Source organism: Heterocephalus glaber, unplaced genomic scaffold, assembly GCF_053883595.1.
Source record: "Heterocephalus glaber isolate CG9 unplaced genomic scaffold, H.glaber_assembly_v1.0 deba00001004, whole genome shotgun sequence".
In the NCBI taxonomy this organism is placed as follows: domain Eukaryota; kingdom Metazoa; phylum Chordata; class Mammalia; order Rodentia; family Bathyergidae; genus Heterocephalus; species Heterocephalus glaber.
Genome location: NW_028258179.1, coordinates 5,226,052 through 5,238,939, shown reverse-complemented (window position 1 = coordinate 5,238,939; position 12,888 = coordinate 5,226,052). Strand labels below are relative to the sequence as shown.

The 12,888-nt window shown below is 57.1% G+C and overlaps 1 protein-coding gene across 1 annotated transcript; it reads right to left on the bottom strand.

Moving 5' to 3' along the window:
- Nucleotides 1-8,720: 8,720 nt before the first annotated feature.
- Alpi (alkaline phosphatase, intestinal) lies at nucleotides 8,721-12,359 on the bottom strand. Its single transcript, XM_004868130.2, has 11 exons — nucleotides 12,221-12,359; nucleotides 12,027-12,143; nucleotides 11,809-11,924; nucleotides 11,531-11,705; nucleotides 11,281-11,453; nucleotides 10,938-11,072; nucleotides 10,782-10,854; nucleotides 10,531-10,665; nucleotides 10,257-10,448; nucleotides 9,936-10,052; nucleotides 8,721-9,847 (listed from the first exon to the last, which is right to left on the bottom strand). Exons 1-11 carry the CDS (start codon nucleotides 12,300-12,302, stop codon nucleotides 9,537-9,539), a joined length of 1,626 nt encoding a protein of 541 aa, XP_004868187.2. The 5' UTR covers nucleotides 12,303-12,359; the 3' UTR covers nucleotides 8,721-9,536.
- Nucleotides 12,360-12,888: the final 529 nt, after the last annotated feature.

Below are 12,888 nucleotides of genomic sequence, written 5' to 3'. Positions count from 1 at the left end.
GCTATGGCCTCCTCAAGGGACCCGAGCAAGCAGGGCCAGGCGGGCCCTCTGGAGGGAGCCTTGTCCTCGGCCTCTCTAGCTGCCTTGGCTTGGCAATTTTTGGCCCCCTCCATCACCCACTGACTGCACCCGGGCCAGGCCTCCTCCCCCATAGCCCTGCTGGGGCTTCCTGGGCAGCCTGTGGCCTGAGACCTGCATTGCAGGGTTACACGTTCGCTGACATTGGAAGGCACGAGACGCTTCTGCTCTGGGAAGGGCAGTCGTGACCCCCCGGTTCTGTGGCGTTGGGGCCGGGCCTTCTTGGCTTCTGCAGCCTGGAGCGGGGTCTTCTGGGGTGAGAAAGGGAGAGGAGGGGTTGGGGCTGGCAGTGGGGCCCCAGGTGTGGCCAAGCAAGGAGGAACCGGAAGTGCTGCCTGGATGGTCACAGCTGCCCACCCTCGTGGAGGGACAGCAGCAGGGAGGCTCCTTGTATTGGTCCAGGGTTCCCAGCATCTGCAGGGATGGGGCTCAGGGGCTCCTGCCCTTCCTTCCTATCTGTTCTGTTACCTCAGGGACCCTGTTCCCATCTGTGAACTACAGCGGCGAATCTCCCTCCTGCATGCCGGCTCCCCAGCCCGAAGGGACATTCTAAAAGTGCCTATCATCTTGGCCTTGGGCATACCAACATGTGGCCCAGAGCAGGCTGGGGCTGAGAAGAACCTCTCAGGAGTGGCAGTGTCAAAGGGGCTGGGGCTCCGAGGTGAGGGGAGGCCCTCAGTCAACACAGAGCCCGGCGCAGAGCTGCCTGCCAATGGCTCCTTCATGGCAGACTTTTTTCCCTCCCCAGTATTCGGGATGGAACCCAGGGCCTTTGCACTGAGCTACATTCCTGGTCCTCTTTAGTTTTATTTTGAGTCAGGGTCTTGCTAAGTTGCTGAATTGCCCAGGCTGGGCTCCAACCTGCAGTCCTCCTGGGATTACTTGCAGGTGTGCACCTCCAAGCCTGGCTTGTGCCACACTTCTTTTAGGTGGCCCACGGGGTGCTATATTTCTGGGCCTCTCCTCCTGGGTGGGGCACCTGCATACTATGCCCCTCGGGCAGCCGGGATGGGACAGTCCGCAAGGTCCTGGTGTCTGGGACCCTCCACACCCCAAGTCCAGCCCGTTCCTCTGGTCTAGGATCCTGGCTGGGATCAGGGCTCCAGGCCCAGCTCTCGGCCCTGCCTGGGGCTCCCTGACTCCCCAGTTCCTTCCTGGTCTGGTGGGATCAGGGGAGGCTGCAGGGCAGGGGCTGGTGAGACCCTGCAGCAGCCCTTCATGGGAAATGGGGTGAGACGGGCACACTCCCAGGGTCAAACTCTCCTCCCTCCATCTGTGCCTTGCTGAGAACGTGAGCAGGGGAAGGAACCTGGGGTTCCCAGTGAGACCGGCCATCACTCTGTCACCCACTCATCCCAAAGTGCACTCTGGCCCTCGAAGCATCCTCTCCGTGACCAGGGAGGTGGCATCAGCTGCAGGTCACCGCAACGGCATCCAGAGGTGGCTGTGCCTTGCCTTCAGAGTGCTCCTGAGCTTGGGTGTGAGGAGACCACGCCTGTAGCCCAGACTGTGCCTGGTTCCATGGTGGCCAGGGCCTGTGCCCGGGTTGCCTTAGGGATTAGCAGACTGGTTTTCCTGGGGTGGAAGAGAGTGAAAGAGCTCAGCACCGATGCTCAGCCAGCCTCAGTTTCCCTTGTGTTGGGTGAGGGCCATGAGCACAGCTGGGAAGGCTCTTCCCAGTGGTGGCAGGGCGCTCAAGGGCTGGTTGCATCCAGGGCTCACCCACGCAGCAGGCAGCTCATTGGAATGGCGGAAAGCAATCTTCCCTCAGCATTTAATAGCAGGGAAACAAAGAAGCGGGGGACGATGGGTGCAGCTGTGCTTAAGCTTCCAGGCGTCCACCTGTGTGCCCAGGAGCCCATGTGTGCAGGGCCTCATGGCTCCTGCCTCAGCAGCGTCCTCAGGCTGTCTGGGCCTCTGCGCTGGACCTGGTTCTGCTACCCACAGCTTTGCCCCTGGGCCTTGGCCCCAGGGGTTACTGCTGGGTGACCTTGGTATGGGAGTCACCATCTCTAGGTCCCAGGAATAGCAGCAGCAGCAATGAGGGGTGATGGGTGCCCCTTCCCAGGGCTGTGCAGCTGCTGCCTCTGTGGTACCCCAGCCCCACCCTGGCTCCATGTGAGCTGACTCAGGGTCCTCGGCCCCAAGGATGCCTTTGAACCCAGGGTGTCTCACCTCTGCACAGAGCTGGGAGGATCTGAAGCAGGCTAGGAAGATGGCCCAGGAGGGAGGGACACCAGTGGAGTGGGCTGGGCCCAGCTCCAGCTCGGTGGCCAGGGTTTCTGAGACACTCCAGAGGCTTGGGCTTCTCCTCCTAGCCCCTTGGGTGGCCTGGCTTTTCCCAGCCCATAGACCCCTGGTTCCTTCCCTCCTGGGGTGCCACTCACACAAGACTGGGTGCAGTCGGGTGCTCTGCTGAGCTTTGGGGTGCTCAGGGCACAGCGTGTGCAGCTCAGGTCTACTGTCTCTTTCTCTTCCTTCCCCTGGGCTGGCTCAAGCCCTCTTTCCTTTAATTATTAAAAGGAGCCCTTTTCCCCTTCCTCCGCTGGCTCCCGGCTTGTCCAGGGGCCAAGCACTTGTGCACCCTGCCATTGTCCTCTTGGGGCCACTGTGTGCCAGGTGACCCCAGATCCTGGCTTTCTGTCGCTGTCACGGCAGCCTCTGTCCCAGCAAGGCTGCCAAGGAGAGATTTATTCTTACAGATATGAATTACTGTCTCCCACCCCTTCACATGCAGAGGGGACCATTTAAAATTATCATTTCCCCTTTCCTTCTCCCTCTGTAAGAGCCACAGGCCATTTCCATCATCTCCCCCAGCCCACAGTGGGTAGGAAGGGGGCACCCGGGCTTTGGGGCCAGCAGCCAGCCCTCCAGGCTTCAGCCACTGCACAGCAATTGATCTTTGGGAGGCAGAGCTGGGGAGAGTTTATGGAGAAAAATACAGGCCACCAATCATGCTATTTATAATCCCGGCGCTTCCAGAAGGTTTCAGGACAATGCGTCTGGCAGACCATCCTCCCTGGGGAAGTCCTTGCTCCAGAAGCTCGCTTGTCATTGCATTTTGGCATCCAAGGATTTGGACAGCACCTCCAAGACCGAGACCTTGGCAGCAGCATGGAGGAGAAGAGCTCTTCCCTGGTGTCCACTGGGGACAAGCAGGCGGGGCGGGGACTCTGGTTTGCCCCTTCCCCTTGGGGGTGGTAGTTGTGTCCTGGCCTGGCCTTTGCTTCAGTCCTTGTAATGACCTGGAACCCACACCCTGGGGTCCTGGTGGGGTTCCCCCAGGGTGACCCCTCTTCCTGTGGTGCCCCTGTGGACGGTGCCCCTGTGGACAGTGCCCCACCTCGATGCCCGGGTCTCTTTGTCCCAACTGCTGTGCATGGGTCGTGGTGGGGTTCTCAGCCCTGGCTTGTTCACTGTACTTTCCCATTCTGTCTCCAGTGCTGGCCGTGACCCCCCTGCCCCACTACCATAGTGGCTATCAGCTGTGCTCAGGGCACCCTTCGACTGGGCACGTGGTGTAGCAGGAAACCACTCCTGATTGCAGAAGACACCGCCTCCTCCCTGTCCTCCTTGCCACTCCTGTGCAGGGTTCAAGGTGCCCAGAGTTCTGCAAGGGGCCCTGGGTTCAGCCCAGACCTGGCCAGAGTCCAGTGTGAACTCATCGGGTTGGAAGGCAGCCGGTGCTTGGCCTCCCTGACCTCCACTGCCTCCTGGACCTGGGAGCCTTGGCAGTGGCTGCTGCCTGATTCACTAGGTGGCAGGCAGCGCCAGTCCCAAGCTGTCACATGGCGCTGTTGAACCGAATCTCTCCTTGTCTACACTTTGCATAAATAATAATTTAAAAAATCTCCCACCTTCCTGTGGGACCAAACGCTTGCAAGGGCTGCTGTCAGGGATCTTCGTGGAGGAGTCTGATGTGGCTCCTTTGGGGAGCCCTGGCCCTGGTCGGGGGGGGGCACCATGCTTGCTGATAACAACAATGTGCAAATCTGGTGAGCAAAGAAAGGTCCCAAACAGGGCACAGAGCTGGATGCCTCCCTGCTGAGGACAGACAGTGGCCGCACCATTTGGGATGGAGGACAGCTGTCTCTTCCCCGTGGGGAAGCTCAGCATGCATGTGGCTGGTTCCCGGGCACCGTGCCAAGCATGCCGACAAAGACTGGCATCCCCAGTGGGCAAGGTTATAGCAAGGGGAACTTCCAGCTGCTTGTCCGTGCTGCAGCATGGGGTGTGCAGGGCCACCATGCAGGGAGTAAGTAGGCTCTGGGGTAGCCTTAGATCACAGGGTGCCACTGCAAATCCTGGCAGCTTTCTGGTGTCCACCTGGAGGCCAGGCTTCTGGGGAGACTTCCTGGAGGAGGGGCAAAGGCCTGGCATGCAAATGCAAATGGGGTGGAGGGTGTGTTCCTGGGACCCCCTGGGCCAACACTGAACGCAACCAAGGTCAGGAGGAGGGCACACCTGGCACCTGCCTAAGATGCTGCGAGGCAGTGTGCCTTTTCTATCCATCCCGTCGCTTCCTGTGCCAGCCACCAAGGCTGTGCAGGGGCAGGGGCACCACATCTGGCTGGGTCCCTTCTCGGGGTTGAGTTCTGCAGGGAGCGAGGTGCCTGTGGTCTTGGGGAGTTGTATCTGAGAGTCCTGCCCAGGCCGAGGACATTGGGACCCATCTGGCCTGCAGAAGGAATTTGGAGCCACCAGGCCTTCCCGAGTGCTGCTGTGTGCTGGCTCTCCACTTGCATTGTTGCCGTCAGGAGCTGTGCCCTGGGTCTGCACAGGGGACTCCTACGTAGGAGCAAACACTCCTCATACTTAATATGCAGCTCTGCTGGCTGTGGTGGTGCACACCTGTGACTCCAGCATTCAGGAGGCTGAAGCAGGAGGACCACTGGAAGTTCAAGGCCAGCCTGGGCTACATAGTGAGTTCAAGGCCGGCCTGGAATACATAGTGAGACCTTGTCTCAAAAAACCATCCCCAGCAACAAAAATGAATATCAAGCTCTGTGCTGGCGCTTTCACCCTTCAGCCAGGCACCAAAGCCCATGTGATTTTCAGGTGTCACAGAGGAAAAGAGTAGGGGCCTTGGGCAGGGGGTGACACAGCGCCCCTCTTCCGTGTTCCTCACTTCCAGTGGATTGTGATGCATCCAAGTTTAGTGGTCTGGTTGAGGGGATTTATGGATCATATGATCTTGTTTAACCACAGTAATCCTCCTGTATGGCCAAGTGGCTGACAAAAGAGTCTTATAAAGAAACTGCAAACTGGGCTGGAGATTTAGCTCAGTGGTTCCATCGCCTGCCTCAAAAGTGGAAGGACCCAAGTTTGATCCCTGGTACCAAAAAAAAAAAAAAAAAAAGAAACTGCAAATAATACCAATAATCCACAGCCAGGAGAACCACAAACAGAAGCAGATGGGCCAAGAACCCCTGACTTCTGGTGTATGTTCCCCTACACCCCTGGTACAGATGTGGCAAGAAGCTAGTCTCTTGTGTTAGAAAGCAAACACTAGCCAGGCATGGTAGTGCACACCTGTAATCCCAGCACTTGGGAGGCTGAGTGAGGAGGATGGTGCAAGGCCAGGCTGGGCTTCATAGTGAGACCTTGTCCCAGAGAAAAAGAAAAGAAGGCAAACGCAATGAAACTATTTGAAGCAGCCTCCTCTCTATCATTGCTAGGGAAGCTTGAGCCCTGGGTGCCTTGTACCTTGAGATATTCGTCAACAGCAGCATGTTCCTGGTTCGCAAGGCATTTAAAACAGCTTTCAGAACATGAAGACAAACCCCTACAATTTTTTCCCAGCGATGTTTAAAGTTATGTGCTGTTCAGCCCAGTACTTTTTTATATTTCCCTAAGCATTGATAAATATTTGGAAAGCTCTTCTAAAGTCTCTTGCATAATAGCATAAGACCAAAAAAAAAAAAAAAAAATCTAGCACCGGGCAAACACTTTTTCTTCCTCTTGCAGTAAAAAATGCCAGAAACAATGAACAGTAAATGATCTGTTGACAAACCGAAAGGCATTTCTTTGTCAGCAAATACTCTGGGAAGATGTGGAGAAAACATCGCTGTAGATCGGAAGAAATGAGTATTAGAGCAAATTACTGAGTGTGGGAGGTTTGGTATACAGTTGGCTGAAAGTACAGCTGTTTCTAACATGTCTCAGCTTAAGGTATTTCCTGGATTCTGTTCCGATAATGAAATACACAAACCAATTTTTTTGTGTGTGAGCCACTAAAGGAAATGTAGAGCAGAGAAGATATATTGCCAGCAGTAAATACCTTGTTGAATAAAAATAGCATCATATGGGAAGACGGTGGAAGTGTAGCCCTGATGAAAGGGCCACTTGGAAGGGGTTTTTATAGGGACTCTGGGTAACAATGAGGGCGCAGAGGTTGCATCACCTGCAAAGCTTAACCATTGGTTAGTCTGTTTTCAAACTGTTGGAGGAAGAAGTAGAGGCCTCCGAGGCACAGCGGATGTGGCCATGAGTGGGATTAATTTTATAAAACCAAGACTGTCCTATTAAAGGAAAATCTTTTTTTTTTCTTTTGTACTGGGGATTAATCACAGAGCCTTTGCAGTGAGATACATTCCCAGGCTTTTAAATAAAAAAAAAATTTTTTTTGAGATGGAGTCTTGCTGTGCAGTTCAGGCTGGCCTCAAACTCACTATGTAGCTGGTCTTGAACTCACAGTGATCCTCCTGCCTCAGCCCCCCGAGTGCTGGGATTATAGGCGTACACCACCACATCAGGCTTAAAAAAATGGTTTTTTGAAACAGGGTCTTACTAAATTGCCCACATTGGCTCAAACTTGCAGTCCTTCTGCCTCAGCCTCCCAGAATGCTGGATTTACAAGTGTGTGCCACCATGCCTGGCTTGTGACAGAATTTTCATGATACTTGGTAATGAGATTGGGTATGACCATGAAAACTTTCCAGACCACTGAGAACAAGCCCTCTTTCTCCTCCTCCTCCTCCTTCCCCTCCTCTTCCTCCTCCCCCCCCCTTCTCCTCCACCTCCTTCTTCTTGCAGTGCTATGGATCAAACCCAGGACCTCAGCCATGCTAAGAAAGTGCAGAACCACTGAGCTACAACCCTAGCAAGAAAGGATGCTTCTGAAAGACATTGGAAGTTGTCTTCATTGGCAGTTGCTTCAGTGGCCAGCAAAGTATTTGACAGAGCAAACACCTTGAAACTCTGAAGCACAGACTACCTAATCTGTTTTTTTAAATTTAGTTTATAGGGGCTGGGGATTTAGCTCAGTGGTTTTGCCGACTGCCCTGAAAGTGCAAGGACCCGAGTTCGATCCCTGGTACCAAAACAAACAAACAAACAAACCCAAAATTTAGGTTATAATTCATATACCATAAAACTTACGTGTGTGTGTGTGTGTGTGTGTGTGTGTGTGTGTGGTACTAGGGTTTGAACTAGAGTCTTAGCACTGAGCTACAGCCCCCATATTTTATTTTATATTTTGAGATAGGATCTCTCTAAGTTGCCCAGACTGGATTTGAACTTGTGATGATGCTCCTGCCTGATATAAAATTTACCCTTTGGGAAGTGCACAATTTAATGGTTTTATAATATTCACAAAGTTGTTCAACTGTTACTGCCATCTAATTCCAGAGCAAGCTGCTTCTGAAGCTTGTAGATGTTAAATGAGGAGGTCCTTGGGTTTTGAACATATTTACAAAACATAAACACATAGCACTTCCCCATTGTGTTCAAAGGCCGAATAATTGACAACAGGGAAGACAGAAATATACTAGCTGGATTAAACAAAAGCTGTCACATAATTGGTGGCTGGGATTTAAAAATGAGAAAGATGATTCAGTAAGCTCAGCTAATGACGGCCCCTCTTCCATTCAGCACCCATATTTTTGCGACAGCACTAAAGCCCAGAATTGAAATAAACTGCCCGAGAGCCAGGACTTCAAATGGATGTTTTATGCTGTTCAATCAAGATTTTAGCAAATAAGGAAGCATATGCAATCATACTAATATATTTCTAGTGGGAGCAAAGTACTGTTTTGTGCCTCTGTAAGTGCACAAATAAATTTCCAATATTGCAAAATTTGCTGAGAAACGTTGGTTTCATCTTTTTGTAGTTCTTTTAAGTGCTCTCACCAGAGCAGGTTAGATGGGCACTAAGTATAGCGAGAGGACAGGGCTCCGGAAGGTTCTCAGTGTAGGCAGAAGTGTTGGAGTCTACACCTCCCTCCCAGTTGCCCACCTCTGCACACCTCCCTTAAATCAAGAAAAGACCACAAGATGTCTCTCCCAGAAAATACCAGAGTGCTGTGTCCTCCTGATCCTCATCAAGTCCCTCCTCAAAGGCTTGCAATCGCACTTCCTAGAGTTCAAATGCCTTCTCTGACCTTCCTTTCTCCTTACCCCCCTGGCTTTACTTCTTTGCCTATCACTCACTCTGACCCAGGCACTCAAGCATCTCCTGCTGGTTGCTGCCTCAGGACCTTTGCACTGTTGTTCTGCATTTGTCTGAGACTATTGTTCAGAGTCTGCCCCAGAGAGCTTCTCCCTGACCCCTCCCCCCATCTATTTACCTAGCCTGGCACCTACACTCTGGGCCCCCATGCACTCTGGTTTATGTTACTACAACTTATTACTGCCATTACTTTGTATAACAGCGTCTTTTATTATTGCTTTGTCTTTCCCATCAGCTGCGGGACAGAGGGTCTTCTTTGGAGGGGGACATCGGCTGCTCTGCGCTGCCTGCCCCTGCCACAGCTTCTGGGGCTCCTCCTGGTGGAGCTGGGGGTCAAGCGTGGAGGTGCTGAGTGCTTGGGACATGGTCCCACTGTGCGCTCTGATGGGTGCGGAGGTGGGTCGGTGCGGGACAGCCAGGGATGGTGTCCCAGCCTCGCAGAGATCCCAGAGGCGGCCGCGCTCGAGGCCTGCAGGGTGAGCTGCAGTCAGTAGGAGGTGTGGATGGAGGTGTAGGGAAGAGAGGCTCATTCCCGGGTGTCTGTGGTGTGGCGGGACGGAAGCCACGCAGGGCCATCCCCGGGGCAGGGTGGATGTGGCTCAGCTTGTGTGTGGGGGGATCTGGAACAGTGCCCGCGGGGTCCCAAGCAAGGGTCCAGGCGTGGGCGGTGGGGAGGGGAGTCCGAGAGTAGCCCACCCCGCCCCGATCGGGGTGGGCGTGGGGCTCACGGCTTCGGCCTCCAAGGCTGCTGGATCGCTGCGGGGGAAGGGGAAGCCTTGCTCCTCTGAGGCTGGGTCCGCCCAGAGGTGGGTATCCTGGGAGGAAAACCCCGTAGGGACCCTGGCGGTGGCAGCCCGAGGTGGGGCCTGGGGGCCCTTTGTGAGGATCAGGAACAACCGGGAAGGGGCACAGGAGCCAGTGGTGGGGGACCTGGGTGTTTCAGAGAGGACAGGTGGGGCGGGGCAGGAGGCCGGGGCGGGGCGCTGGGCGGAGCCGGAGGGGACAGCGATCAGGGCGCAGCGGTCTCCCCCAGCAGGAGCAGCGCGGTCCCGGCCAACAGCGCCAGGGAAGGCGGCGCAGCGTCCGCGCTGGCGTCCGCGGGGGCGTCCGTGGCTGCGCTGTGGCCGGGCGGCGGCAGGCCGCAGGCGGTGTAGGGCTCCAGGCAGCCGGCGAAGGCCATGAGGTGCGCGATGTAGCTCTGCTCCTGCACGCCGTGCATGAGGTGCGCCTGCGGGCCGCGCGCGAACACCGCCACGTCCTCGCCGCCGTGGGTCTCCGATTGCACAGGCACTGCCGACTGCTGCTGGTAGGTGGGGTTGCCTGGGGCGACACAGCGGTCAGCACAGTCGGGCTCCGCCTCCCCAGCTCCTCTTTGCCCCTGAACCCCTGGGGATCCCTCCCCACTCACCGCTCTCCTCCGCGGTGACATTGGGCCGGGGACCCTTGTCCCCGACGTAGCCTGGGCCGTTGCCGTATAGGATGGAGGTGTAGGTCTTGCCGTCCTCAGCCAGGCGAGGGGCCAACCCTGCAGGGGGAGGAGCGACCACTGCTTGGGCACCTGTACGCCTGCTCAATCCCCACTTTTAGTCTGGTCTGGGGCTGATTCCAACCAAGATCCGCACGAAGCAGTGCTATCATCAGCCTGCCCACTGGACGGATGAGGAAACTGAGGCTCAGAGAGACCTTTGCCATCAAATGAGCAGGAGCACCCGCCCAGCCCCTGGCCTACCGAAGATGGAGGTCCCCCGCAGGGTGTAGCCCCCGAACGTGAAGACGTGGGAGTGGTCGGCGGTGATGAGGGTCAGGGTGTCCTGCTCGCTGGTGAGCTGCCCGGCCTTGTCGATGGCAGAGTCGAACATGACCGCCTCGGTGAGTGCTCGGTAGGCTGAGCCCTCGTGGTGACCACGGTCGATGCGGCCCCCTGCGGGAACCCAGGACAGCTGCTGCTTGCTCCATTATTTCCGGATGCCCCTCCCGGCCTGTGTGCCAGGCGCCCCCCTCACCCTCCACGAAGAGGTAGAAGCCGTTGGGGTTCCTGCTCAGCACGTGCAGGGCTGCCTCTGTCATCTCCGCCAGGGACGGGTCCAGCTCAGGGTCTCGGGAGATCTCAAATTTTGTGTCAGAAGGCTCAAAAAGGCCTGAGGGACAAGGGACCGAGGGTGACTGCCAGGCTGGCAGGGGTCATGGCAGGGGTTCACACGTGCTGCAGGGCGGCTGTCTGGGGCCACCCAGGGGCAGGCGGGAGGGCTCTCACCCATGAGGCGGGTCACGGACGGGTCCTGGGACACCCGGAGCAGCTCTGTGCGGTTCCACACGTACTGAGAGCCCTTCGGGGACAGCCAGGCCTCAGCCCACAGCCCGAGACCGCAGTCTGTCCCGACCCCCAGGGCCCACCCCGTGCGCCCGTCACCTCGTGCTTGGACAGCCACTCCTGCACCAGGTCCTTCCCGTCCTGCCTGGCTCCCGTGGAGTTGGCATCATCTGGATACTCAGGGTCTCTGGTCCCCAAGGGAAACATGTATTTCCGGCCCCCACCCAGGATCACCTATGGTCAGATGAGAACAGCTGGACTCGGGGCACGAATGACCACCTGTCCCCTCCTCACACAATCCCAGCTCCCCATCCACCCACCCTGCCACCCCTCGGGAGCCCCCCAGACACCCATGGAGGCCGCAGGGCCCAGGCTGCTGGGTCCCTGGGACTGTGGTCCACCCCTTCTTCCAGCTCCGCTCCCCGTCCTTTTCGTGCCGCACATCAATGTCCATGTTGGAGACGAGCTGCATGGCGATGTCCCGGCAGCCCTCCTGGCGCGCTGAGGCGGGCATGTCGGCGTCCGAGTACCAGTTGCGGTTCACGGTGTGTGCATAGGTGCCTGCCGGCGAGGCGTGCTGGACCCTGGTGGTGGTCACGATTCCGACAGACTTCCCTGAAGAGGACAGAGGTCAGGAGGGGCCATGTAGAGCTCCTGGCTGCTTCTGATCCCAGTTCCAGGCCCAAGCGTACCTGCTTTCTTGGCCTGGTACATCACAGAGGTGACCTCATTGCCCCAGGTTGTGTTGCACTGGGCAAAGCGGGCGGCAGCGCTCACACCGATGGTCTTGTAGTTGGTCTTGACCCCACATAGGTATGCGGTGGCTGTGCTTGCGCTGTCTGGCACCTGTCTGTCCACACTGTAGGTCTGGGCACAGAGACGCCCTCAGCTGTGCTCTAGGCAGAGCCCAGTCTGTACCCAGACCTGAGCCTGTGCCCACTGCCCCTGGGCCCTCCCCAGCCCTGCTCACCTTGGACAGCGCCATGTATGGGAATCGATCCATGGTCAGAGGCGTCTCTGGTCCCAGGTGGCCCTGCATCTGCCCCTTCAGGATCCTGGTGGCGGTCACCGTGGACACCCCCATCCCTGAGGCGCAGAACCCGTCAGGCTGAGCCCCGGGCTGGCCTGGACTCAGCAGGGCCAGGCGGAGGAGGCAGAGGTGGAGGGGCCCCGGCCCTGCACACTCACCGTCCCCCAGGAAGAGGATGAGGTTCTTGGCCGCAGTCTGAATGGGCTGCAGCTTCTTAGCAGCTGCCAAGGCCTCATTTCCTTTTTGGTTCCAGAAGTCCGGGTTCTCCTCCTCCTCTGGCCGGGGAGAGGGGGTCCGGGTCAGGCCGGGGCAGAGGTGGCCCTTGGTGGGGGGCTTGGGGGAGCCGCATTACCTGGGATGATGCCAAGGGTCAGCCGTAGCCTGAGGCCCAGCAGCAGCAGTGGCAGCAGCAGCAGCGCCTGGGCTCCCTGCATGTCTGGGGATGGTGGTGGGTGGGAGGCTGGGACGGCAGAGGACTAGCTACTGCACACAGTCACGGCTTAAATAGGGGGAGACTTTGTTCCCTCCCCTCATCTGGGTGGCCACCCTGACCCGCCCCGGCCCTATGGGGTTAGGAAGGGTCAGGGAAGGGCAGGCAAGCCCGGCGAGGGTCCTGAGGCCACTGCATGATGCCTCCCCACCATGTAGCGCAGGGGCTCAGCCCTTTGTGCTACTGGAGGCTGTCCCACCCCTCTGCCTACACTGTCTTAGCACCTATCAGTCCTTCCTTCACCTCCTTTTTTATTATTCTTGAGAATCAGCTGGGGCAGCCTCTGCTCTGGGGCTGGAGGGAGATGGGGCTTGAACCACCCAGCTGGAGCCACTGGCTGGGTGTGGCCTCGGATGCCACGAACCCTGTACATGAGGGAACAGAGGCTACCTCGCCACCCATGTGGCCTGTCCTCAGTGACCTTAGTGGCCCTGCAGGCTCAGGGCTGGAAGTGACTTGCTGTGGGCAGGGTGAGGCTGATGGGGTCCGTATTGACTAGGGGCCTATGTGTGTCTCTGATTATCGCAGGC

What these genes read in the sequence shown, in the direction of transcription:
- Alpi (XM_004868130.2), bottom strand. Translation starts at nt 12,302, where the DNA reads ATGCAGGGAGCCCAGGCGCTGCTGCTGCTGCCACTGCTGCTGCTGGGC. An exon ending in GACCCTTGGCATCATCCCAG is followed by an intron (nt 12,144 to 12,220) that starts GTAATGCGGCTC and finishes CTCCCCGGCCAG; the next exon opens with AGGAGGAGGAGAACCCGGAC. An exon ending in GCGGGGGACCTCCATCTTCG is followed by an intron (nt 10,053 to 10,256) that starts GTAGGCCAGGGG and finishes CTCCCCCTGCAG; the next exon opens with GGTTGGCCCCTCGCCTGGCT.